Source organism: Terrapene carolina, unplaced genomic scaffold (genome assembly GCF_002925995.2).
Source record: "Terrapene carolina triunguis isolate 2854851 unplaced genomic scaffold, T_m_triunguis-2.0 Scaffold21, whole genome shotgun sequence".
Taxonomy (NCBI): Eukaryota; Metazoa; Chordata; order Testudines; family Emydidae; genus Terrapene; species Terrapene triunguis.
This window is the reverse complement of record NW_020664372.1, coordinates 34,380,054-34,406,033: the sequence shown is the minus strand read 5'-3', so window position 1 is coordinate 34,406,033 and position 25,980 is coordinate 34,380,054. Positions and strand designations below refer to the sequence as shown.

The 25,980-nt window shown below is 43.7% G+C and overlaps 1 protein-coding gene across 1 annotated transcript in view; it reads left to right on the top strand.

Moving 5' to 3' along the window:
• The window catches only part of GRTP1 (growth hormone regulated TBC protein 1), a 52,019-nt gene extending 31,240 nt beyond the window's left edge, over nucleotides 1-20,779 (top strand). Inside the window, exons 6-8 of the mRNA XM_024219562.3 lie at nucleotides 11,257-11,429; nucleotides 12,251-12,436; nucleotides 20,347-20,779. Of these exons, the coding sequence (XP_024075330.1) occupies nucleotides 11,257-11,429; nucleotides 12,251-12,436; nucleotides 20,347-20,451 (464 nt within the window). The 3' untranslated portion in view covers nucleotides 20,452-20,779. The remainder of the gene's footprint in view (nucleotides 1-11,256; nucleotides 11,430-12,250; nucleotides 12,437-20,346) is intronic.
• Nucleotides 20,780-25,980: the final 5,201 nt, after the last annotated feature.

The following is a 25,980-nucleotide window of genomic DNA, read 5'->3' as shown; positions in this document are numbered from 1 at the left end:
CAGTGCTGGAACCAGGAGGCCCTCCACTTTTTAACAAAAGAAATATAAGTGCAGAATACATGTCCCTCACAAATCTCCTTCCGCCACTCCCCCCCCCCCCACAACAATAGATTCAGATGGGGAGGAGCTGCAATTACACCTTTTGCCCACTAGGGGCTGCTGTAGTGCCAGAAGAGAGGTCAGCTGGCTCACCACCGGAGCAGCCAGCCGCAGAGAAGGAGGGGGCACTTTGGCCTTGGGTCCCCTACTTCTACAAAGGTTCCGGTGCTCTTGTCCCTGGGAAGCATCACAGCAGTGTGTCCCAAGCATGGGATGTGCTATCCCACCTGGGGATTTGAGGAGTGGCAGGGAATGAATAGGCTTTTCAGTTTTTTCCAGAGACTCTGATTTAATTTTTTTAAAAGTCTGTGTTATGAGTCTGAAGAAAAGCTTGGAAACGTGACCCAAGTGTAACTAATGCACTTTTATCTGCCAGAATTTGCAGAGAGACTGAAACAACTACTCTGGCGTCCAGTAGCTGCTAACTCAAATGCCAAGGACTCTGAATGATCTCTCCGTCTCTGGTGCTAAAAGCCTATAGATCAGGGGCGGGCAAACTTTTTGGCCTAAGGGCCGCATTGGGTTGCGGAAATTGTATGGAGGGCCGGTTAGGGGAGGCTGTGCCTCTCCAAACAGCCAGGCCCCTGCCCCCTATCTCCTCCCCCCCCCGCTTCTGGACCCCTACCCCATCCACTCCCCCTCGCTCCCTGTCCCCTGACTGCCCCCAGAACCCCCACCCCTGACTGTTCCCTGCCACCCCATCCAATCCCCCCTCCTTCCTGACTGCTCCCCGGGACCCCTGCCTCCATTCAACCCCCCCGTTCCCTGCCCTCTGATCGCCCCGACCCCTATCCACACCCCAAACTCCCCTGCCCCCTATCCAACCCCCCTGTCCCCTTACTGCGCTGCCTGGAGCACCAGTGGCTGGCGGCGCTACAGCCGCGCCGCCTGGCTGAAGCCAGCCACGCCACAGCGCAGCACAGAGCTGAGGCTGCAAGGGAAGGGGAACAGTGGGGGAGGGGGCTGGGGGCTGGCCTCCTGAGCCAGGAGCTCAGGGGCCGGGCAGGAGGGTCCCGCGGGCTGGATGTGGCCCGCGGGCCATAGTTTGCCCACCTCTGCTATAGATGAAGGAGCTGAAGGGGTGTTAGTGGGTGGTGGTAGAGTAATTAATTTCTTTTTCCTGAAGGGCTCAACTTTCAAAAGTTGGGGAAATGCTGTGTAATTGGTAGGGTTTACTAGGGATTCATTATATTTGTAACTTAAAATTTTGCAAAACTGTTTTACTGTTTCACAATGTAGTTGGGTCAGTTATTATTTTGTATAAATTTAAACTGTTAGCAATAGATGCTACTGAATTGATGTCAATATAGTTTATACATAAATGACATGTTTGTGCTCAGTGTTATGGAAGAATATGAGGAACTTGTTATGCACAATGTAATGTAACTTTTGTCCACTTATATGTATTAGAAATTATTAGTTATTTACCACCAAAGAGAAGTTAGGAGAATCAAGCATCATGTAGGAACTTTATTCATCGTTTTATGGATTATCTATCTGATTTGCTAGAAGTCTTTAATATACTAGGTTTTCTCTCTTACTGCTGGTAATGAAATCTCACTTGTACCTGCTATATTTGGAAACTGGTATTTTGAGATTAAAATTAATTCTGTTGATTGCTTCTTTAATCTTGAAATAAGTGGATTGTGTTACTTTGCTACATAATAAGAGTTTGAAGAACTGGACTGGTTTCCGTCACCAAATTTCAAACTAGAGTCGAGTGTGTATGTGTGTTGAACTTTCTATTTTATCCCTCCATCCAACTGTTTTATAGAACACTGCATGCTGTGTATGTCTCAGTGTAACTATAGCACTCTTGTAAAGCAAACTTAACTTTGTAGGGTTATTTTTGAGTACAAAATAATCTGATTAGAAGCACAGCATTTCTCACTTAGCTATGTTAAGAATAGGTAATCTTCTTGTACTTGATATTTAACTGACAATATAGCTGTCCTCCAGGATCCTATGAACAAACATAGAAAGCCAGAAATCCTTGTTTAGTAGAAGGCATCAGTCCTTAAGACTTAATTGTACAGCTGTGAATTCATTAAAACAGCAGTTGTCTCTCTTTTATAAGCACATAAAGAAGTTTTTGCTAAATTGTATTGTTTTTGAATAATTCCAGTCAATTGGGTAGTTTAGGCTAAAATGCTGTACGAGATTAAAATGATTTATGAATGAATTACTTAAACATCATTTCAGAAGTTAGCAATTGGGTGACCCTAAACTCTCTTACTGTAAAGTGTTCACTTATTTACACTGTATGAGTGACACAGGCTCAGTGGCTGGAGATATGCCAGACTATTTGGAAACATCCAGTGAGTGAATAATCTGTGTAACCTTGTATCTGCCAGCTCCTCAGTATTATGAAAAGCGTTGTGTTTAGGAAAGGAGCTATTCATGTCATTTATGGAGGAGGAGATGATGAGCATCTGCTTTCTCTCTTTCCTTCCTAAACTTTGTACAACCTATTTGCAAGTGCTTAGGTAGCCAAAACTTATCAAACTAGACGTGGACATAGCAATGACGTGAGTAACTGGTATATTTAAATTCAATAGTTTAATTCAGACCTTTAATTATTTGAAAAGAAGTGGGTTTATTAATCTGGTTAGAATTATCCTAGGTAGACTTTGTCAAAACAGCAGGTCATGTTCTCCAATATCTGTAACGCTTGCAAATATCATTACTACATAAAATTGGTTTTGTTTTGACTCTGTATATCTGCGAGGTGACTTTAGAATTCAGCCTGGACATGATTATTACAGCAAACAAAAATGAAATACAATTTGTTATATTATCTTTCCCTTCTTTTCTCTTACTCTATTATCTTTATCATAAACAATCTTCTCTACCTCTTCTCTGCCTCTCCAGTAGGACATGGTTGTTTAAAAAGGAGTTGACCGTTAACCTCCCCTCAAAGTATTCATAATTAAAAACTAATCCTTATTGAGAATCTTGGTTAGTATTTTTGTGTAACATTTTGGGAGAATGTTCACTTATAGCATTGAGCTATAGAATGTCTGTCTCTTTATTTCGGAATGAGTAGAAAATTACGCTATATTCTTTATCCCTTACAACACCCTTTGCCTAAGTATAGTAACTTGGCACATCATTAATCAGGCACATTGTAAAATGTGTGGGTGATTTTATTTATTATGTCCTTGTACCAGGCTGTATGTGCTGCACTACTGAGGATGTGGAGGCAAGCCAACTTCCTAGCTTTTTTCATTTTTATGACATACTGTGACTGTATTTTTTAGGTGCATACACAACACAGCTATGTAAATATAAGGCTTCCACCTCTCTGTTGTGCTATCTAGGGAGAAATGGCTAATGTAGTCTGTGTAGTCTCAGTCGTAGTCTCAGTACTGCCAACCCCAAATGTTCAAAAATGAGTTAGACACCCCCCCCCTCCATGAGATTGTCTTAAAAATCATGAGACTGTTTAAATATAACAAACTTTGGGTTCTTTTTATTTGCCTTCCAGGTTTTAAGCCTTTCAGGTGCATTCAGGTCATTGTTTTCAAGCTTGTCTCCACAACCCAGAGAGTTAGAAACTTACTTAAAAAAGAAAATCTCAGCTGTGATGATTTTATCACGGAATCACATGTCTTCAAGAACTGGGGCTTTAAGTAAAACCCCAAATATTGCCACATGAGTTGACAACTTTTAAGTCTTCCTCCTCCCCTTCCTGTTGTGATTCTCCCACTTCCTCTCAAACATGATGGTGTTGGAGCATTACTTATTCAGCTCCCATGCAGCTGATCAGGGAGTGGAACGTTGCTGTGCCATATTGGGCAAAGCAGGCCATGGATTGCCAACCAGAGAGCTGCAGTGAGTGAGCGAGCCATGTAGGAGCTGCATGAGCAAGATTAATAGATTTTTAAGGCCAAGAGGAACTATTTTGTCATCTAGTCTGACTCCGCACAGAACGCAGGCCGTAGAACTTCACCCAGTGATTCTTCCATCAAACCTATAACTTCTATTCGAGCTATGAGGTATCTTTTTAGAAAGGAAAGTTTCTCAATGCCAGGTTGTTAAAGTAATGGATCACAATCTTCAGTAACATGTAATCCTATCCACTTTAAAGCAGTTACTTATAAAAATGTAACCTCGAGGGATCTTATTCTTTTCATTACATAAAAAGTAACTAATTTATTTCCACTACTTCTGCCAATTACTGCCTCCTGCTAATTCTCTCTGACACCAAGTGCTTTCCTGGATCCCAGAATATGGAGTGCAGGGAAGTCCAGCCTCAAACAGCAGCCCCTACCCTGCACCAAGCAGCCTTCTTTCAGTGTTGCAGAGGCAGCCCCAGCTCCAATCTCACCTGTTCTGGTAAAACAGGCAGGGACTATGTATGTATGTATGTATTTATTTATATAATATAAAAAGGGGGGTCGGGTACTAAATACAGACTCATCTAATGTTTTGGAATGATAGACACAACTTTTTAATTTTATGATGATCCTGTCCATTTTGGGATGGGTGGCGAGTCCTGCATGTACTAACCACAACCTCAGTAAAACAAATCGGACACACCCAAAACCAGGGCTGGAGAGTGTGGCTATAACAATATGGGACAATCGTGACAATGAATTTCAGTAATGGAAATTTTAGAGAAACGTTCAGTGTCAGGGGAGAAGGGCAAGAGCCTTTCTTGTTTCTTCAAGTACCTGTTGTTAAAGCAAATTATTCTCATTTGCAACACTTCTCTACCTTCCACTGTTGAACCCTTTTAGGTTAGGCCTGGGTGCTGACATCTTTGAGAAGCCAGCTAGCTGATGCGTGAATTGAAAATTGTTACATTTAACAAAGAGATCATTGAATATCTTTCTTTCTTGTTTTTGTTATGATAGAAAAATTCTAAATGAGGCAGAATTTAGGAGTCTGTTACTAGTTAACATACAGACTAGAATAAACATTAGAAAGTGACCTGAATGACTTGTAATCTTTGTCTTTGATTTTTATCATTCTGACAAATAATTTGGTGGTAATACACAGAAGTAATAAGTAATACTTTACAGATCACTTTCTGAATCTAGTAATTGGTAGTTTGTAGTAGTAGTTTTTCAAAGTAACTTTCATAGTCCTACCCATGCAAAGGTTTGGAAACAGAGGTGGTCAATTGTGGTGGATTGCTACACAAAACTAAAGAAATATAGTAAGTCTTAGTTCAAGGACTAAAAATCAGGCTCGTGCTTAGCACCTCTGTGGTTTGTGACTCTTACATATGGCATATAGTCTTAAAATACTGTTCTGAGCACCTTATGCATCAGATTATCTGCTAATCACACATCAGGGGTCATTTTCAAATAGCTCAGTATCCCAAAATGTGGTAGCTTTTTCCCCCTTTGTCATGAACATAGTAAAAATATTCTTGTGAACAAAATCTTTTGAGGTCTTCTGCAAAACCTGATTTTAATTCCTTAATTACTTCGTGCATCAAAACTATGCCACATAGCTGGACATGTCTTCTCCCAGTCTCGGGGTGATATGTACATCTGAAATAATGATCAGAAATTATGTAGGATATGCAACAGAACTACAATACTGTCACAGGTGTTGGCTACTGCCTCAAATTCCGAACATGAGTGATGCCTCAAAGCTCCTGTGATGTTTATTCCAAACACATACACATGTAATAGTTTAAACACCTGTAACGTTTCTGTGTGGAAACTTTGTATTCTTTGCAAACATGTCCACAACAGTTTTGAATTCGTATCAAGTTACTTTTTGGAATAGCATTTTTATTCTCTCACACTCACACTCACACACACTCTTAGTGATTTAAGGATATAAAAGTTTTATATGTAGTGCTTTTTATTTTTGGATCTTCTTCTTAATCTATTTCTAACTGAGAACAAGGTCAGAGAGTCCTTACAATCTTTATCCTTATTTCCTGCAAATCTTATTACTGCTGTATAGTACTAGCAGGCAATTCCGTCTTCAGCAACTTTGTATTGGACACTTTACTTGTAGGATTCAAGCAGACACAAATGATTATGACAGGGACAGATGAAATACAATTTAAAGCAGCTTTCCACTGTTTTATAAATTCTTAACTGGACTAGAACATTTTGCAATTAAAAAAAAATTTTTTTTTGATAGTTCACCAAACCCCAGGATTAACACGACCACTTAAAAAAAAATAGCTTGGGACCATCCCTTGTTTAGTGATCTCTCTCTCTCTCTCTCTCTCTCTGTCAAATGTATGTCTAAATACGCATACCAGCACCATATAGTAATGGTAAAATGTGTGGGAAGTTTGTGAAGATGGTTTCAACATTTTTTTATTACTCATAAAAATCTTTATCCTGAGAAGTGATGAGCCCCACAACTCCAATGGAGCGACGGGAACTCAGCAGTTCTCAGGATCAGTACTTTATATCTTTGATTAAGAACAGATGCTGCATGAAGTGGATGGCTCTGTGTTTGATCACTGTGAATAAAGTGAACTTGGGTGCTGTCTTGACAGTTGGGAGCACTATACTACATCATAACTTTAAGATTAGCAGCTTCTGATGGTGGTTGCAAGTCAAACAGTCAGTAAAAATTACCTAAATTTAGTAATGAGATACCTGCAGTAAGTAATGAAAAGAGAGAAGCTATTAGACAAAATGGGGAAAGAGCTGGCTAAGAGCTGTTTAACCTGAAGGTATTAAAATCAAATTGGCCTACCACAGCTCACCCTAGAGTACTACTAGTATTTGCAGTGTTGGAACCATGAACTCCTGGAGGACAGGTGAGGTCCCAGAGGGCTAGAAAAAAGGGTAAACATCATGTTTGTATTTTAAGACAAGTTGGGAGAATGAATTGCAGATCAGTAAATTTAACTTCAAACCAAGTAAATTCCTAGAATTGTTAATAAAGTGATGAATTTGTCAGCACCTAAAGGGGAAATGTTGAAAAATAATAGGCAACATTATCTAATAAATTTTACCATGCAACTTACTTTCTTTCATGTGAAAATTTAGTGGATAAAGAACCCAGATGGCCTAGTATGTCTTTGTCTTCTGAAGACCTATCAAGATTAATTCTCCTAGTGAAATTACACCATATGTTAATTTAAAAAAAAAAATCTAATATAGTATAATTAGTGCCTGTATCAAATTGGGAGGAGATTTTGACTGAGGTCCATTCTGGTCATTTGCTAATCAATATTTTTGTAAACTACTTATAGGGCAAATAAGAGAGTATGCTAAAGAAATTTGGAAGTATAAAGCTAGGAGGAATTTCAAATACTTTGGAGTACAATATTAACATATGGAAGGATAATAAACTTTAAAAAGAGTTTAACATCAATTACATAGGTTATGGGTAAATATAAATTATTCTTACAGGAAGGAATAAGATGATATATCAATGGGGTAATATGGGTAGTAGTACACAGAAGGATTAAATATTGTAGTGAGTGCTATATTGATGTTTTATTATTATTTGTCAAAATAGTAGTGGGGGGGTGGTGGTGGTGGTGCAGAAAGACAAATGCTATATTGCCTTTTATAAATAGTAGTGCCCTGCTTATAAACTGTAATTTGGCTTTCATTGAAATACTGTTTAGTTTCATGTATTACTTTTTTTTTTTTTTTTTTTTTTAAGACTTGGAGAGAGTTCAGAGAGAAGCAGCAAATTATAGAAGGTTTGGAAAATAATGCACATGGGGGAAAAGTTGAGAGAAATGGAGAAGAGACAGAACTATTAAAAAGCATGTGACGGGATGTTTACAGAAAAGGCCAGGGATGAATTCTCATTAGTAAACCATGCCAAAATAGGAGAGCAATTTAGGTTAAATATTGGAATTTTTATAACCATGAAAACAGTTAAGCACTGAAACAAGCTGCAGAGAGGTTGAAAAATCACCTACACTGTGGTGAGACTAGATGCTAGGGTTACCATCCGTCCGGGTTTCCCCGGACATGTCCGGCTTTTGGGTCTTTAAATAGCCGTCCGGGGGGAATTTGTAAAAAGCTAAAAATGTCCGGGATTTCCCCCCGGGCGGCTATCTGAAGACCCAAAAGCGGCTGACAGGGCAGCCGGGCCGGATTGAGCCGCTCAGGCAGCAAAAGCCCCTCCCCCACTTCCCCCTTCCTCCCCTGCAGCTTCAGCACACCGGTAGCAAAATGGGAGCAGGAGCTGTTTGTGCCGCTACAAATGGTATGGTAGATCTCAAATCAATGAAGGCTACACTCAGAAAGACCTCAAGACTTCTGGAATATGCTGCTCAAACAGTTTGTTTTGTTTCTACTGTCTGTCCCTCCCTTCTCACATTTATCTCCAGACTTCTTCTCCTTGTCCAGATTTATTCCGCCCCCAACAATCTTCTAGTCATTGAACTTTTTGAAACTTTGCCCTTTTAGAGAGAGGTAAGGAATTGCAGAGGGACAATAGGGTTGAGGTCTGTTATTTCTCACCACTATATATTTATTTATTTATTTAACAACATTTTTGCTGTTAACAAGCATGTTATCTCTGGAGACCCAAATCCACAGTTTGAGAACTGCAAAACTAAGCATCTCTGATGGTATCTTCTAGACTGAGCACTGAGTCCCATTGGGTAGATAGAAAGATTAACCTAAATAATCTATACAGAAGCCCCTGGAACCTCATAAAATTGGGTCCCTAATCCAGGAACTATTGGAACTCATTTACAAAACTTTTCTTAAACATTACATGAATATATTGTCTCATACTATAGAATTAGAATTTATAATCCCTATTCCATGCTGAGATATCTTTGAGCTATAATGTATCTTAATTAAAACTATCTTTAGATAGGTTTTTTCCTCAAAAAGCATTTTATCAAAAAAAAAACATTGATTTTTATCGACCCTGCACCAAAGCTACATTTTCACCAACCTATTACATGTGTCATAAAAATCACTGTAAATGACTGAAAATCTATAGGTAGTTTTTTACATAAGGAACTTTCAGGAACACTTCTGGGTTGTACTTGAATACTGTGCTCCCAATTTTGATATACAAAAAATAAATACCGTAGGCCCTGACACTTCTAGTATGTGCTTTTCTTTTCTGTATTGGCTATAATATCCTGGAAAAGGCTTGATAATCTATGATATAAGTCTGTTTAAAATTATGAATCTTTATTTTTTTCAGTTGTCTTGCAACTCTCTCTTCATTTTACATTTAATATTCCATTTCTGCTTATGAAGGCCAGCATGGAAACTGTTACATTAGGAACAACCAGGCTGCCCTAGTTAGAAAAGGAAGACACTGCTCAGCCATGTAGCACTGTTATGTAACAGTTTAGTTATAGTTTAGTTTATAATATATTTTTAATCTAAACAAGGCTTCCCTGCAACTGTTTAATCAGCAGTTTATAATTCAGACGACCCAGTAGCTGAGGAATGACTTATCTAACTTTACTCTGGCATTTCTAACAAGTTGGGTTGTTGGCCTGACACACTCACTGAGAGCCTGACATTCCTTTTGTTGCAGTACCATAAAGATTGAAAAGAGCAGCTGCTGTTGATTTCAGCATATCAGATGATCACACCAATACATAGCAGAGAGCATGTAGAACTTCAGTACCACTACACTCTCCAGTGGTTAGAGTCTATTTAATGTTCCTGTATCTCAAACATGCTCAAAAAGAGAAGTTGCTTTGTGTTTAATTGCTTGGGGCGGGTTGCTTGTTTTCCTGCTTCCTTTTCCCATTGCTAAAGTGCTTATTTCTTTTCTTTGAAGTAGCATTTTTTTAAATTCCTGGTTTACAGAAAACTAATGCTTCTGTACATTTAAGTGTTTTGATTTATTTTCTTTACCTATGTTCCAAGTCTCAAAAGTTGCAAACGAGTCAGAGAAGCATAAAACAAGAAGGAAGAGAATTGTTGTATTGGCTATTTGTCTGTGATAAGACTTGATGCTTCTTGCATTCCTTTTTACTCCACTCTGGCAGCTGGAATTTTCAGAGGGGTCCATATACATCTTACTGACTGTTTTGTTTTAGTGCTCAGAGCTTTCCTATGGCTGATCCTAGAGTGGAGACTGAAGGGATGTATATAGTAGCAATAATGCACATGGATAAAGCTTTCTGCAGGAGCAGGTGAATTTTGGGTGAGAAGGAAGAAACTATAGATTACAAATAAAGGGCTAGAGTCCGAAAGGTTATGTGTTGTGCTTTGTAGTACCATGAGAGTGGTTCTGGAAGTTGGATATGAGAAATGTAGAGAGAATTATTATTGGGTTGCAAGCAGGGGAGGGTGAGGTTGCTTGTGTAAGTCTTTGTAAAGTGCCTAGCACACATTTTAAACTTAATAATTAATAATAATAAAATCTCCATTATAATTTGCTATTCTAGAATTCAGATTTCTGCAGGTGGAAATTTGTGTTGTGTTCCTCTGCTGCCTCTGAGCGTCTCAAGGATACTTAGAAATCTACTGTGTAGGGGCTGATAGGGTTATAAAATTATTTAAGGCTAGTGGGTTTTTCTCCCCCTTATTGCTTCATTTTCACTTAAACCATCTCTGTCCTTGTCCTGTGTGTTTGGGAGTCTTGGCAGAGACCAACAAAAATGACATGAAGACTTAACTCTCAATCCTCTTATCCCATGAAGTTGTAAATGAAGGCACAGTGAGATGCTTGCATTACCAGTTGGTGCGCTTGTTTTGTGCTATGCGTGAATAATACTAATCACTGAGGTCTTGTCAGACCCGTGCCTATGAACACTAACTCTCTCTAATAGAATATACACACGCACGTATGTGTCTGCATACGTGCACACAGGCTTTTTTAGGTTTCTAGTTTAGATGGGGGTAGCTACCACCCCCCAAATTGGCTTTAACTGCTCCTTCTGCTTGGATTGGGAACGATCAGCTGTGGCTGGGGTTACAAAAACATTTAGCAAAGCTTGAGGAATGAACTGTTAAGGAGTTGGGATAGGGAGGTGGTTGTGGCAGACTTGCAGGAAGTAATTTTTTGTGTGGAGGGATCAGAGGTTGCTGAGGCAGAGTTGATGAACCGAGGATGCAAATACCCTTTTTCCTCAGTGTAATTTATTTAACTCATGTGCTCAGGGCTCAAATGGTTAAAGTGATTTATAACTTCAGTACCTTAAACTTTACAGGAAATTCACAAATTAATGTTATGGAGTTTTCAAACTGGTTTCTGACAAATTTTTGTTTTCGTCCTCTAAAGATTATTATAGTCCAGCAATGATGGGGTTGAAGACCGATCAGGAGGTCCTTGGAGAACTTGTGAGAAAGAAAGTTCCAGCAGTGGCAGAGTTAATGGATAGACATGGTGTCATGTGGACTCTGATAGTATCACGCTGGTTTATATGCTTGTTTATTGACATTCTTCCAGTAGAGGTAAGTATAACTTGAAGATATTTTAATATACATGAGTGGAGAACAGGGGAGTTATGTGCAGTATTTTTTTAAAATGTCATATGTTCCTCAGGTTACCTGTGTGGTATTCTCCTGCCTGAACGCATAGAGCTCTGTGAGAGAGAAACTAACAGGAAATGAAAAATGGCAAAGATGAGGGGTTATAATAAGGTATACCAAGAGTCCCCAGGAAACAATAGGGGTACCATTAATTAGGGGAATACCCCTTGCTTGGCTCCACTACTCTGGCGAGCTTTATTCTTTCCGGACCAAAAACCCAGGGAGCATCAAGGAGACACACACAGACAGAACAGGACAGTCTGCTTCCCCCAGCTGAGGGGACTTTACCAAAGCTGGCAAGGAAAGATTTAGGATTAGTTAAGAGGATATATGCCATATAGACTCTTTGCTCTGTGAGCTATGCACCTTCGGGTGAATGAATAAATAATGCTTTGTTTTGAAGAAGCTGGTTTTGAGTCACTAATCAACCCCTGTTGCAGGTTCCTGGAGGAATCACAGGTACCAAACCCAGTGGGCCTGTTGGGCTAATAAGGTGAGGAAATGGGCTACAGCTCAGCGATCCAGTCTAGAAGTAGTTAGACTGGGTTTCCACCCAGAGTGAGGTACAGCAAGCCAGTCCTCTGACCTGAGGGGTGTACTGGAGGAGGGACAAAAAGGGGTTTAAGGTGTGATTTGCCTGGTAACTGATATGTTAGATCATTATCCCACTGATAATGCCTTAATAATCATTACTGACTACAAAGCAGCAAGGTAACCTTTCTAACAGCTTTCTTCTTCTACAGACTGTTCTCCGAATTTGGGACTGTTTATTCTATGAGGGATCAAAAATCATCTTTCGTGTGGCCTTAGCATTAATTAAGCAACACCAAGCTTTTATTTTGGAAGCCACAAATCTCCCCGACATTTGTGACAAGTTTAAGCAGATCACCAGAGGGACATTTGTAACAGAGTGCCACACCTTTATGCAGGTAAGTGTTTCCAGTTTACAATGCAGAACAGGTAAAAGCTATGAAACCAAATAGACTTTGAAGGGCCCAAAAGGTGACTAAAATTTGAGAGTTGCATCCATGTGCATTTTCAAAAGGCTGAACAGCACTTCTGGTATAAACGAACTTTGTACTTGGCAATGTACTTGTCTTAAACTTTAAGAAGCTATTTAAAAGACATGACCTGTAAACCTATATGTAACCAACCATTCATTTACATCACCTGCATTATACTAAATGAGATTCCTCCCACTTTGTGCCAATGTGAGCAGGACAAATATGGATGGCAAAACCCCCAAACAATTCAGTAAATTGTGGGTTGATTCTGTTTTGATTTCTGTAAATATTCCAAGCAAATGAGTTTTCAGTGGTGAATTTTATTAAGTGACTGCTCCAGAATGATCAAAGAGAAATTTTTATTTTTTTCCACAAGCATTCACACCAGCAATGAGATTCCAAGTATACACTTAGTCAAGGCACAAAACCATACCACCACATGGTCTGTCCATTCCAAATGTCTGAACGTAAAATCTCACAACAAACTGCTCATATGCTGCAGGCCAAGGATGATTCTTGGAAATTATTGTCAACGTAAGGCGGGGGTGCCCAGAGCTTTGGATTTGCAGTTTTATAGAAGACTGAAACCTGAGTGAAGCAAATAAGCTCCAATAACAGAGATGCCACAACATATTTTTTTTTAAATCATGAATGAGAAGAGGTTTGTTATGACTTTTACGCACCTCTGCTGTCAATCTCTCTGGGTACACTAATCACATCCTACCAATTTACGTATGTCCCCAGAACAATTCTGTATTTAAGACAGAGTTCAGAGCCCAATGCCCAATTCCCTTCCCAATTTTGCCACAGACTTCCCCTTGGACAAGTCACTTAAACTGTTTCTTGGTTTTCCCATCTGTAAAAATGTAAAAAAAAAAAAAAACAAAGATTAATTTATTTGTGTTTGTGAGGCACTTGGATAATGTGCTGATAAGCACCACAGAAATGCTCATAAATAAATACAACTTAGTTTTTAAGGAAGCGAAAGACCAGAATCTAAATGAAAGTTCCTGAGTCATTCACTGACTCCCACAAATACTTTTGTCCAGCAATACTGCAGAAGAATCTTGTTAAAAACATTGCTGTTGTCAAGTGATATTAGCAGCTTTTCCAGCTGCCTTGAGAATATCACTGCAGAGAGAGGTAGAAGCACATGTCAGTATTGAAATATTTTTTGTCTTTTTGCCCCCTCTTCATTGGTAGCTGTATAGATTTCAATAGCGGAATATTAGACCCTGTGTTTGGAGGGCACCCTGGAGTGGGTGATCTAAGGAAAGCTACCTCATCGTCCTATTGCTGTAGGAAAAATTAGCCACGTTGCTGTTTGTGTCAAGTCTGTCCTCTGGAGTTGCTTATTTAGTTGGGATGAACTGGCTCTTAAGACACTATAATTGCCTATGAGTATTTAAATTAGGCCTTCGCACTGCCATTGTCACATGAGTGCTTGGATTTTTCAGTAATGTAGACCCTGCAGTAGTGGATTCAGTGACAGTTCAATGCTTTAAATATATTTGTATGATTGTGCACATTACATTCCGCTTTAGGGGTGTGTGTGTGTGCCCACTGCACTCAAGTGAGAGACTTTCACCAGCAGTACCACTAGGTGGCGCATGCACCTCCGCTCTCCTCATATGCCCTGCTGAGAGCATAAAAGGAGCGTGTCCACCGCCTCCCTCTCACTTCCTTTTTATCGCCCATGGCAAGAGTCTGAGCTCCCCAGTGCTTTGCTAACAGTTCATCTAGCTTTCTAGCAATCTCTTTCTGTTTATACTTCTGTTTATACCAGTTGTTTATACTAGTGTTAGTTTAGTTAGTTCTTAGTTTTAGTTTAGCTAGTTTAGTTTTAGACTAAATCCTGGGAGTTTATTGTGAAGAAACCCATGGATTTCAAACTTTGCGCCATACGCAGGGCTGTGTTCCCTGTTACGGATAGACACAAAAGATGCTTGGGGGTGGGCATGTGAGGGACAAATGCCCAATTTGTACCTCCCTCCCCAGTAGAATGACAAAGCAGAGACACTGCCATTTAAAAGTCCATCTGATGAAGGAGGCCATGACATCTGTGCATCCAATGTCAGAACCAGACCCTGACTATGAACAGACGGACTCTGAATCTCTTAAAAGTGCTCCTCCTCTGCCAGGGGAACCTTACTGCGTGGATGAACTCTGGCTAAATGATCACGAGAAGCTGCTCTGGAGATGTCCAGGCTATCTGCTAAACAGCAGGAAAGATTCTACTAGGACCAAAGATTCTACTATGCCAAAAGTGGAAGAGATTTTCTGTTTGGGTGCAGTCTCAGCACCCATCACCCCATTGCATGGATGCTAGTCATATACTAGATAACTTCAAATGTAGTAAGTATCTGGCATTTCAATTAGCTCTGTAAGAGTTTTACTTAGTGTCCTTATCTGTGGTTCATCCACCGTTACAGGGTTTTTCTGGGTTTTTTTGTTTTTTGTTTCCCCCCCCCCCCCCCGTCCTCTGTATCCATATTTTTGATAGGTTTAGTCAATGTCTACCTTCTAGTATCTCACCCAGTACCAGCATGGGGTCTTAACCTTGTCCTATCCAAATTAATGGGTTTCCCCATCTGAAACCATGGTGGCTATGCCACTCTCTCTGTCATCTATGAAAATTGCATTCTAGTGGCAGTTATTTCTGCCGCAAGTGTTTTGGAGTTGGAAGCTCTGCTAGTCTTTTATAAGGATAAGGTTTCTCTCAGGCCACATCCTAAGTTCATGCCAAAGGTGATGTCAGCTTTCCACATGAACCAATCTATTCAGTTTCTGGTCAAATATGAGATGGTGCACCTTCAAAAGGCCTGCTTTGAGCCCGACGATGGTTTGGTCGGGCCCTGGACCTGCCCGGGCAGGGGTTGGGAAGGCTTGCGCCTGCCATTCCTGCCCCTTCTCCTATAAATGTCCTGCCTTGGCGGAGGGGGATAGGAGCGCTGCTGCTATTGCTGAGGCTTAAAATGTTTATGTTGTGTTGCGGGGGTGTGCATACCCCGTGATTTCATAGTAGCCCTAGAATCTTTTAGGCTATGCAGCCTGGAGTCTGTTTGCTCTGCAAACAGGCCTGCCCCCATCAAAAGGCAGGTCCTGCATGGTCTGTTGAACCTCGGGCGGGAGTCCTGAGGCCTGTAGCCATGAGCTACGCCTCATGGCGATACCAGAGGACAAGGTGCGCACCGCTGAGTCCGCAGCGTCCAGTGAGGCCTGTAAAGAGGTCTGTGCCACCGCCTTACCTTCCTCAACTATTACTCCAAACACCTCCCTGGACTTTATTGGCACTAGCTCCTTAAATTTCAGCATCGAGTTCCAGGAGTTGAAGCTGTATCTACTCAGAATTGCCTGCTGGTTGGCAATCCTGAGTTGCAGACCCCCCGTGGAGTACATTTTGCACCCGAACAAATCCAGGTGCTTGGCGTCCTTTGACTTAGGTGTTGGGGCCTGTTGCTCCTGCCCCTCTCTCTCATTTACCGCAGCCACCACCCATGAGCAGGGCTGCGGGTGTGTGAAGAGGTATTTGTACCCCTTAAAGGGGATGAAATACTTCCTCTCCACACCCTTTGCAGTGGGTTGGATGGAGGCCGGGGTCTGCCAAATGGTGTTTGCGTTGGCCTGTATAGTTTTAATGAGTTAGAGCCACCCTCGACAGGCCTTCTGGGGCCAAGATGTCAACCATAGGGTCCTCCGACTCCACCACCTCCTCGGTCTGCAGGCCCATATTTTGCATCACCCTGCAAAGGAGGTCCTGGTAGGCATGGCTGTCTATGGGGGGTGGCCCCGAGGCGGAGGTGCCCACAACTGCCTCGTCGGGGGAGGATGACGAGGAGGCTAATGGGGGAACAGGGTCCTCCTGACCCTCTTGGTCCCCAGGGGCCTTCTGTCCTGACTCTATTACAGGGCCAACCACCCCTGGGTCTGGCTCGGGCACTGGGGTTGGTTCCAGCGGAGGTAGTGTGACCGGCACCACCTCAGCACCCCTACGAGTGGGACGACTGGCCGATGCTTCCAGCACCCTTGGTTCGGAGACCGCCAAACGGGAACCCTTGGAGTGGGGGCCCTGGGCCTGGTAGAACGCCCAAGGGGTCCAAAACGGCCACTGTGCTGGTCCCTACTACTGCGCAGGCCCTGGCCTTGCCCCCATGTCAGGCCTTCCACGATCCGACCGGTGCGGCCCCGCTCCAATTATCTGGACCCTGCCTCCGAGTCTAAAGATGGGATTGGGACCGTGATGGCCAGGGTGGTGCCGAGCGGTGCCACGAGGCTGGGGAGTAGTGCCGCGAGCAGGGTCTGCGTGGGGACGTGGACCTGTGGGACGACCGGTGTCGTGAGCGGGACCTGCTGGGCGACGGAGATTGGCATGAGGATCAGTGTCCCAATTGGGAGCACTGGTGCAACCTGGACAGGTGCCGCAAGTGCGACAGGTGCCACGAGTCCGAGTTATATCTTGCCTCCACCGGCGGTGCTGAAGGACAAAGCATTGAGACGGTGCCACATGTTGTGGTACTGGAGGCTTGGCTTGAAGGACCGGGGACTGTGGTGCTGTCATGGCAATGAGGTCCCTTGCAGCCTCAAAGGTGTCTAGGGTGAACAGCAGTTCCACCTCCTCAATCACCTGGCTCGGGGAGTCCAACGGCACCGGACCCGACTGTCCCCCTTGCAGGGCCAAAGTCGGCATTGCTGGCTCCAAAGTTCTCGGCACTGGGTGCTCCTCCCTGGGACGTGCCCCATTGGCTGGCTCTGAAGGGGTGGGTCTCGGAGTTGGAGATCTGCTCCTTTCCTGCTTGTGGTGCCGCTTCTGCGCCGGGGAATGGGACCAGTGCTGGGCCGTTCCCACCGGTGAGCGGCGGTAACGCTGGTCTCTCCCACAGTCCTTCCATGGTGCCGCTTCTGCCACTGCCACGGGGGCAATGCGCATCAATGAGCTTGGTGCCGGGTCTTGCTGCGCCGATGCGGGTTGCGGTCTAAGTGCCTACTCCATAAGAAGCTGCTTGAGGTGAAAGTCTCGCTCCTTTTTTGTTCTGGGGTGAAATCCTTTACAAATCCTGCACTTGTCCGCTTAGTGTGCTTCCCCCAGGCACTTTACACAAGCGTTGTGGGGGTCCCCGTCAGCATGGGCTTGTTACCAGATTTGCAGGATTTGAACCCCTGGGACTTAGGCATACCCTGAGTCCCCAAGGGGAGAACGCGGTTGGGGTGGAGGGGCAAACCCCACTCCAACAGCTACCTGTTGTAACAACAGAAAACTATTTAAACTAAACTTGACTAGACTAGGGATAACTCTAAACTACACTAAACTGAAAGGCTGGAGAAACGAGGAGAGCTTGCTATGCAAGTCACTGCAGTTCCAACGACTGTCACTGGTGGTAAGAAAAAACTGAAGAGGCACTGGGTCAGCAGGGTCATGTATTGAGCTCCATGGAGGTGCCATTCCAGGGGGCTCCACAGCCGATCCGATGGGTGCTGCTAGGGGAAAAACTTTCAGACGACTGTGCATACGGCACGCACACACCTAATTGAAATTGCTATGAACAATCACTCGAAGGAGAAGAAGAATGGCTTATTCTACCAGAGCTCAGTTTGCTTCTTCAGCCTTCCTGGGTAATGTACCCATTACAGGCATCTGCATATCAGCAACATGGTTGTCTTTGGACTCTTTTTCAAGACGTTATCCCATCACTCAAGCCTCTTGAGACAATGCCAGCTTTGGCAAGTTAGTGCTGCAGTCTCTCTTCCAGTGATCTGAAATCCCACCACCTGTTTAGGTGACTTTGTAACTTCCCAAAGTGAATATATATGTGCACAATACACCAAAAATGGTTACTTACCTGTACAGTAACTGTTATTCTTTGAGATGTGTTGTGCACATACACCTTCCACAACCCTCCCTCCTTTCCCACTATTTTGTCCAGTGTTTTACAGGTGGTGGGAAGGAACAAACTCCCCCCTCTATGCTCTTGGCTGGGTGCATGAGAAGAACAGGGGCGCATGTGCCACCTACTGGTATTGCTGGCAAAAGTCTGTGACTTGAGTGCATTGGGCACACAACTAAAGTGGAACGTATACACACAGAACACATCTCAAAGAACAAGAGTTACTGCAGAGGAGTAACTTTTTTATTTTGAGGTATAATGCCATACAAACATCCTCACCATGGCGCTGAACAAAACTTGCAGCATGGTTTTTAAGGTTTACTTAGAGTTCATAGCTCAATTCTGTGGGCTTCTCATTTTTCCTTCTCCCTATTCAAAACAGGTAACTGTTTCTAAAGGAATACAATGCCATATCTGTGGCAAGCTTATAAATGACCCGTTTGAACAGTTTGAAGGCTGATGTGGGCTATGAGACAAAATTTTTTATGTTATTAAATATGTTTAAGCCAGCTCATGTTTGACTACTGTGTCTTTAGAGCTCACAATGCAGTTTGAAGCAACAACTATTGTGTATGTTTGCTAGCATATGAAATATTATTTCTGTCTTGAATCATGTTATGCCCCTTCTGTAACAATGTCTTTGCATAACACTTCCCTAAAAGTATAGTTTAGGGCAGGAGTAAATGTACAGTGTTTTATAGTAAAAATGGGGTAGAAACGCCATAGTGAAAAGATCTAAATTGAACCACGGAGCCCAGATTACTGTTTATTTTTACATAAAATGGATTTGGTTTTATTTACAGTTTGGCTTTGATGAATTTAGATACATGTTCAAAAATCAAATGCACAGCTACCAGTTGGGGAATAATTGCTTGGGCAATAGGACTGCTGAAAAGGGCCTGGGCGTTATAGTGGATCACGCTGATATGAAGCAACAATGTGCGACAGTTGTGAAAAAGGCTAATATCGTTAGGAGTGTTGTATGTAAGACATGGGAAGTAATTGTCCCACTCTACTTGGCCCTGATGAGGCCTCAGCTGGAGTACTGTGTCCCGTTCTGGGTGCCACACTTAAGGAAAGATGAGGACAAATTGGAGATAGTCCAGAGGAGAGCGACAAAAACGATATAAGATTTAGAAAATCTGGGCATGTTTAGTCTTGATTAAAGACTGAGGGGGGTCCTGATAAATCTTCAAATATGTTAAGGGCTGTTATAAAGAGGACATTGATCAATTGCTCTCCATAGCCACTGAATGTAGGACAGGAAGTAATGGGCTTAATCTGCAGCAAGAGAGATCTAGGTTAGATATTAGAAAGTTTTTCCTAACTGTAAGGTAGTTAAGCTCTGGATTAGTCTTCCAAGAAATTTTGTCATCACTGGAGGTTTTTTAGAATAGGTTGGACAAACACCTGTCCTGGGTGGTCTAGGTTCATTTGGCTCAGTCTCAGTGCAGGGGGCGAAACTTGTGGATCTCTTGAGGTCCTTCCAGCCCGACACGTCTATGTTCAGTACTGAGCTACTCATGAACCATCAAGAAACTTTATAGTGTATGGCAGAGTTGCAGTGTGTAAAATTAAGGACAACATAATATGGTTTCAGTTGGCTTATTGTCTTACTACGGAACGTATCTCAGAATTAACTACATTATTTGGAATTTTATTTTCACACTTACCTTGAATGTTGCCACTAATTAAGATCTTCTGGATAACTGTGAGTGGTTTGGAGTCAGGAGACTTAGGTTCTGTTCCTAACTCTGCAGCTGATAATTCTTATCCCCTTACAAAAGCACTCTGATCTATGGCTGAAGAGTCCTAAACAGTGCTATGTGCTGATATTTACATGAGGGACCTAAGCATTTCATTAGTGCTCCTTTCATCTGTAGGTGAAATCTAGGAAGACTTTCATACACTTTGTCTGGGATCATGTTTTTAACTAACTATTCTTTGTTTTAGAAAATATTTACAGAACCTGGAAGCTTGTCCATGGCAACAGTTAACAAACTTCGAGAGACTTGTAGAGCAAAGCTGGTTGCTCAGGGATCAACCAACAATATTTAAACAGATGGATAGTTACCACAGAAATTAACACATTCCTCTACTTTCATTGCACTGACGGAAGCACAATTTCTAAACTTTCCATGAGTGTCAATTGACACTTGACCAATTTTTCCTGCCTTTCAAGTAAGTGTTGTAAACATTTTGTACTCTGTCAGTAATCTGGTAACTTGAACCTTTTACAAATGGTTTAGAATATTATCAGAGTAGAATGTGACCAATGTGGGATACTTCTTTAAAAAGTCACTACCCTTGTTTTTCTTCAGGGCATTTTGTAATGTCTGAGTAAATAGCTGGATAGAGCTATATGTACAATTCTGTATATTAATCATAAAACCACAGCCATTTGTACAAAATAAATTCTATTTATTTGTCGAAATCTGTTTTATAGAGTTCAGTGTTGTTATACGTACCTTGGTATCTGACTCCCAGGGTCTGGCAGTGACAGGCCTTCTCAGAAAATGAACAGCCCCACTATCTCAGTCTTCCCTAATATGAACTGCTCTTAGCTGCTTATCTTACCTGTACTTGCCACTACATGTCTGCTCGCTGCTTCCCTCTGGACTACCTTCCTTTCTCTTTTCTCACTCTTCCCTTGGTGCTGGCCTGCAATGTGTTGGCTGCTTCCTAGAAGCATTAAAAAAAACTGAAATAGTCTAGCACCAATACATACCAATGGAGCAATGGCCTGATATTTTCACCAGACCACCAGGTGGAAGAGTGGGTAGGGGGGCTGAACAGATAAAAGAGGAAAGGGTGAGAGTGAAGGACAGGAGCACACAGGCAGGCATAGAGAGTGAAAATCTGAACTCAAGAATAAGACACAGGGAAGGAATAGCAGCCTGCACTCAACCCTGGTGCTGTTAGCTAGGGACTGCAGTCCCACCTCTAAGTCGCCGTAGGGGTAATTTAATATATGGAGATATACACGTCTCATAGAGATGGAAGGGACCTTGAACGGTCATCAAGTCCAGCCCCCTGCCTTCACTAGCAGGACCAAGTACTAATTTTTGCCCCAGATCCCTAAGTGGCCCCCTCAAGGATTGAACTCACAACCCTGGGTTTAGCAGGCCAATGCTCAAACCACTGAGCTATCCTTCCCCCCCCGTGCTTGGCCTTGGACCGGTTGGCAATGGCTACAAGGAGTTTTGTGGATGCTTGAAAGGCATGGGTCCTATGGAGGTAGAATGCTAGTGCACGACGGACGTTGAGAGAGTGAAGGCTCCTGTCTGCATGGGAGGTGTGCGGTTTGGGACGGAAGACAGGGAGGTGAACGGACTGATGGAGGTGGAACTCTGACACCACCTTTGGGAGGAACTTAGAGTGAAGCCGTAAGGAAACTTTATCTTTGTGGAATACGGGGTGTGTGTGTGTGGTGGTGGGGGAGGGGGAGTAACCATCATGGCTGCTAGTTCGCTGGCCTGTCCAGCCGAGGTACGGCTACTAAGAACATTACCTTCATGGAGAGATGGGAGAGGGAGCACGTTGCTAGTGTCTCAAAGGGTGGCTTTGTGAGGGCAGATAGAACAAGATTAAGGTCCCATGGGGGTGTGGGTTTCAGTACTGGGGGGAAGGTATTGAGGAGACCTTTCATAAAATGGGTGGTGGTAGGGTGCGTAAAGGCCGAGGAGCCATCAATTGCTGGGAGAAAGGCACTAAATTCTGCCAGGTGGAGCCGTATAGAGCTGAGTGCAAGGCCTGACTTTTTGAGCTTGAGGAGGATAGGTAGGGATATCTCACTCAGATGATAGTGATGACAGCGAGCACAAGTGATGAAATGTTTCCATTTAGCTCAGTAGCAGGCCCTGATGGATGCCCTCCTGCTTCGGGTAAAGATGTCGCATCGGGGTGGAGCATGTTCTGTCTACCCTCGAGCCCCATCCAAAATCAGGCTATGAGGTGAAGAGGATCCGGATTGGGATGCTCAGATTGATTCCCCCCCGATCTTGTGTGAGAAGATCTGGGAATGTTGTGCGGGCGGAGAGTCTGAGGAGGTCTGTGAACCAAAACTGACTGGGCCAGAACAGGGCTATGAGTATTACAGCTCTCGGTCCTGGTGAATCTTGCGGAGGACTTGAAGGAGGAGCAGAATGGGAGAGGGGGAAAGGCGTAGCTGAGGTCACCCGTCCAGGATAGGAGAAGCACGTCGCCCAAGTCCTCCCCCATGACTAGAGGTAACTTGCAGTTTTTGCGAGTGGCGAAGAGATCCCATGTGCGGAAGAGGTAGCGGAGAGTGACATCACTGAGTTCCCACTCGCAGTTGAGGTAGGGAGTCCTGCTGAGTGCGTCGGCCAGGGAATTTTGGGTGGCCAGGAGGTGCGTGGCTTGGAGAATCACATGGTGTTTGATGCACCAGTTCCAAAGGTGGATGGACCCTGAACAGAGGAATGGAGCCTTGGCGTCGCCCTGTTTGTTGATGTGGACAATCACTGCTCTAATGTCTGAGAATAGTTGACTGTGCTGTGATTGGATCAGAGGAAGAAACGCCTGGCATGCTAAATGAACTGCCCACACTTCTAGGACGTTTATGTGGATTTCGGCCTCTCGCAGAGTACAGATGCCCTGTGCCATGTGATGGTCTGGGTAGCCCCCCCGATCCCGCAAGGGAGGTGTCCGTTGTGATGGCCTGCAGGATAGGGGAGGTGAATGGGGTGCTGACCAAACTTTGGAGGCGTCAGCTCACTAGGTGAGGGAAGCCAAAATTGTTTGGGTGACAATGACTTGCCTCCAGATGATCCATGTGGTGTCTGTAAAGGGAGAGGAACCACAGTTGGAGGCAATGCGTGTGGAGACATGCATGCAGTGTCACGTAGGTGCAGGCCGCCATATGCCCGAGGAGGGAGAGGCAACAGCAGACTGCAGTGCGAGGGTTGTGGCATAGGTCCGTCACCTATGGCTATCAGTGTTGCAAAGCGGTCGGCTGGAAGGCCCGTGCTGCAATTGAGTCGAGCCATGCCCTGAAGAAGTTGATCATCTGTGTAGGCACAAGCACTGACTTCTCGTTGATGCAGACACCCAGAGAGGGCAGTAGAGCATGAAGAGTGACTGAGATGGAGTCCGTGGGCTGGATATACCGAAGGGCGTGGAGGTGGTGGGACAGGCGGTGCCTGTGCAGGGGATCGCGCCACATGGGCAGGTACTGGGGTTACTGACAGTACCCATAGATCCTTTTTGTGTTTTGCTTTATCTTTGAGGCAGACAAGCTTGGGTGCTGGTGCACGACATCTCACCCAACCTGGCATGGCTCAGGGAGGAAACACTGTGCTTAGCAGCAGCCCAATCTGGGGACTTGATTCTATGCCCATGAGAGTGCTTCCTACTCTCATATCTGGGCTTGTCTGGGAGTGCCAGTGGGGCCAAATGCGGGGTGGGGGAAGTGCTGGGACAGATACTGCACTGCCGGTTCTGACAGTCCCAGCTCAGCATGGGCATGCGGTCCCATGGCTTCCTCCATGAGATATATCCTGAAATGATGATCCTGTAACTCCCAAGTGCGGGGCAGGAAAGACATACAGATTGCACAGTGAGTGGTGATATAAGTGTCCCTGAGGCAATACCAACAGCTCTAGGGCTCATTGCTCATAGAGAACGAGCACAGGCACGAAATGCAGTTTTTAGAACCTGGAACGCAGTCTATGGGGAGGGAGTGTCTCTGATTAGCAACTAACTACATGTACATGTACTATATACACTATGCTGAAAAAAACACCAAACAAGAAACTAGACCCAAGGGACTAGATTACTTTCTTAGGCCTGCTCTACACTATTGAGTCAAGTTGACCTAAAGCAGCTTATCTCAAGCCTTGCTCCTGCTGATGCAAGTGTTCTACTACACAGCCATAATAACTCCACATCCAGGAGGGGTGTAGGGCTTATGTTGGTGTAGTTAGGGTGATGCAGTGTCCATGTAGACACTCCAGGTTGCTTCTATGGGCTGTTGGCTGTCATTCTTGTCAATTTCACAGGTGGAGCTGTCACCCTGGGGACAATGGGAGATTCCAGCTAGAGCTCAACTGCCCTGGCTCTGTTTCCTGATGGGACCCAGGCTGCAGTGAGGCTCCTGAGCTTCGAGCCAGGAGCCCAGGGGGCAGCACACAGAGCTAAGAGCCTGGGCTCTCAGCCCCTGCCCCCCAACTGTCCTTCTTAAGTCAGTGCTGCTGGTGAAGATGTGCAGCACTGACAGGAGGGTAATGTGGACATGAACCACCCCAGTAATTATTGCAGTGGCTAAGTTGACCTAACATAGGTTGACTTAAGCTTGTAGTATTGACATGCACTTAGTGAAAAGGTTACGAGTGTGAAGGCAAATGGGTTCTGACTCAGGCCTTGCAGTGGTAAGAGGGAACAGAAGAGGTGTCAACCTGCATAGTCTATTATAACCTCAGTGCAGAGGCTGAGGGGAGACTGACTGTTAACCCAGCCATGCAGTATGTGCTAGGAAAGCCTTCCAGCTCTGGTCCAGGGCACACCTGCAACTGGATTACATATAGGGACCATCACTTGAAGAACTTCCTTTTACTGTATTTGAGAGAGTATGGCGTGAATCAGCAGCTTCATTAGCATTGTAAGGTGTAGGTACTTCAAAGTGGGTGTGGTTAGTGTGAGACTGAATTCAAACCTCCCAGGTTTCAGATGGCCTGATGCTAGGGAGCAAAGTAGGAGAGGGTGTTAGTGTGGGCTGTTGTAAGACTTGGCATCAGAGCAGTGTAGGCAGAGGCAGGGGAGATTCCTCTGACTCTTGTATACAATACAGGTCCCAGTGTAGTCTCAGCAGGTGGCTCATGGGACTTCAAGCTTTAACTGTGTTCTATTCTAATAGTTAACAGGATGTATTAAATGGCAAGTTTCCTTCCTTCCTAGATGCATTGATGATACTTTCTCAGTCTAGACCTAAATGTGTGTTTCCTAAGCAACAGACCTCACTACTACCTTTGAACCTAGGGCAGAGCTGCAAAAATTTTATGATTTTCCTGATACTTTTCCTTTTGATATCATCTTACCTTATTTTCTTCCCTGGAAGTGCTAACCCCCATTGCAAGAAGGTGTAGCTTGTCCTTGCTCCCCCAGCTCAACAGTAGTGTTACTCAGTGATCCCTCTGCTCTAAACTCCACAGGATATTTTTCTGGAAAGGCTGGGTCTGTTCCAGATTGACTGCAATGTCATTTGCCATTGCAACCTACCACTGCATTAACCGTAATACTCACTTGCAACAGACAGGAATAGCATTCACCAGTTATTTTGCCTGTTTCTCTTGTAGTATTGCTTTGACTTTTAGGTAAGCTTAACTGAGCTAAAGTGAGAGCCAACCAGGTGCTGTGGTCCTTTAGACAACTGCCTCCAGTGGACTTAATACTAAGCACTTTAAAAAAAAAAAGTTTTGTTTTCTTGCACATACTGACAGTGTGGCTTTTCCTTTCACCCTTAGAGCCCTGTCTCTTCATAATGTATACGGTGAATATGTTGTGAAGTTACCATGAAATGGCGGTGAGATGGAAAGCCTCTCTCCACCACATACTTGCAGGTTTGAGTCT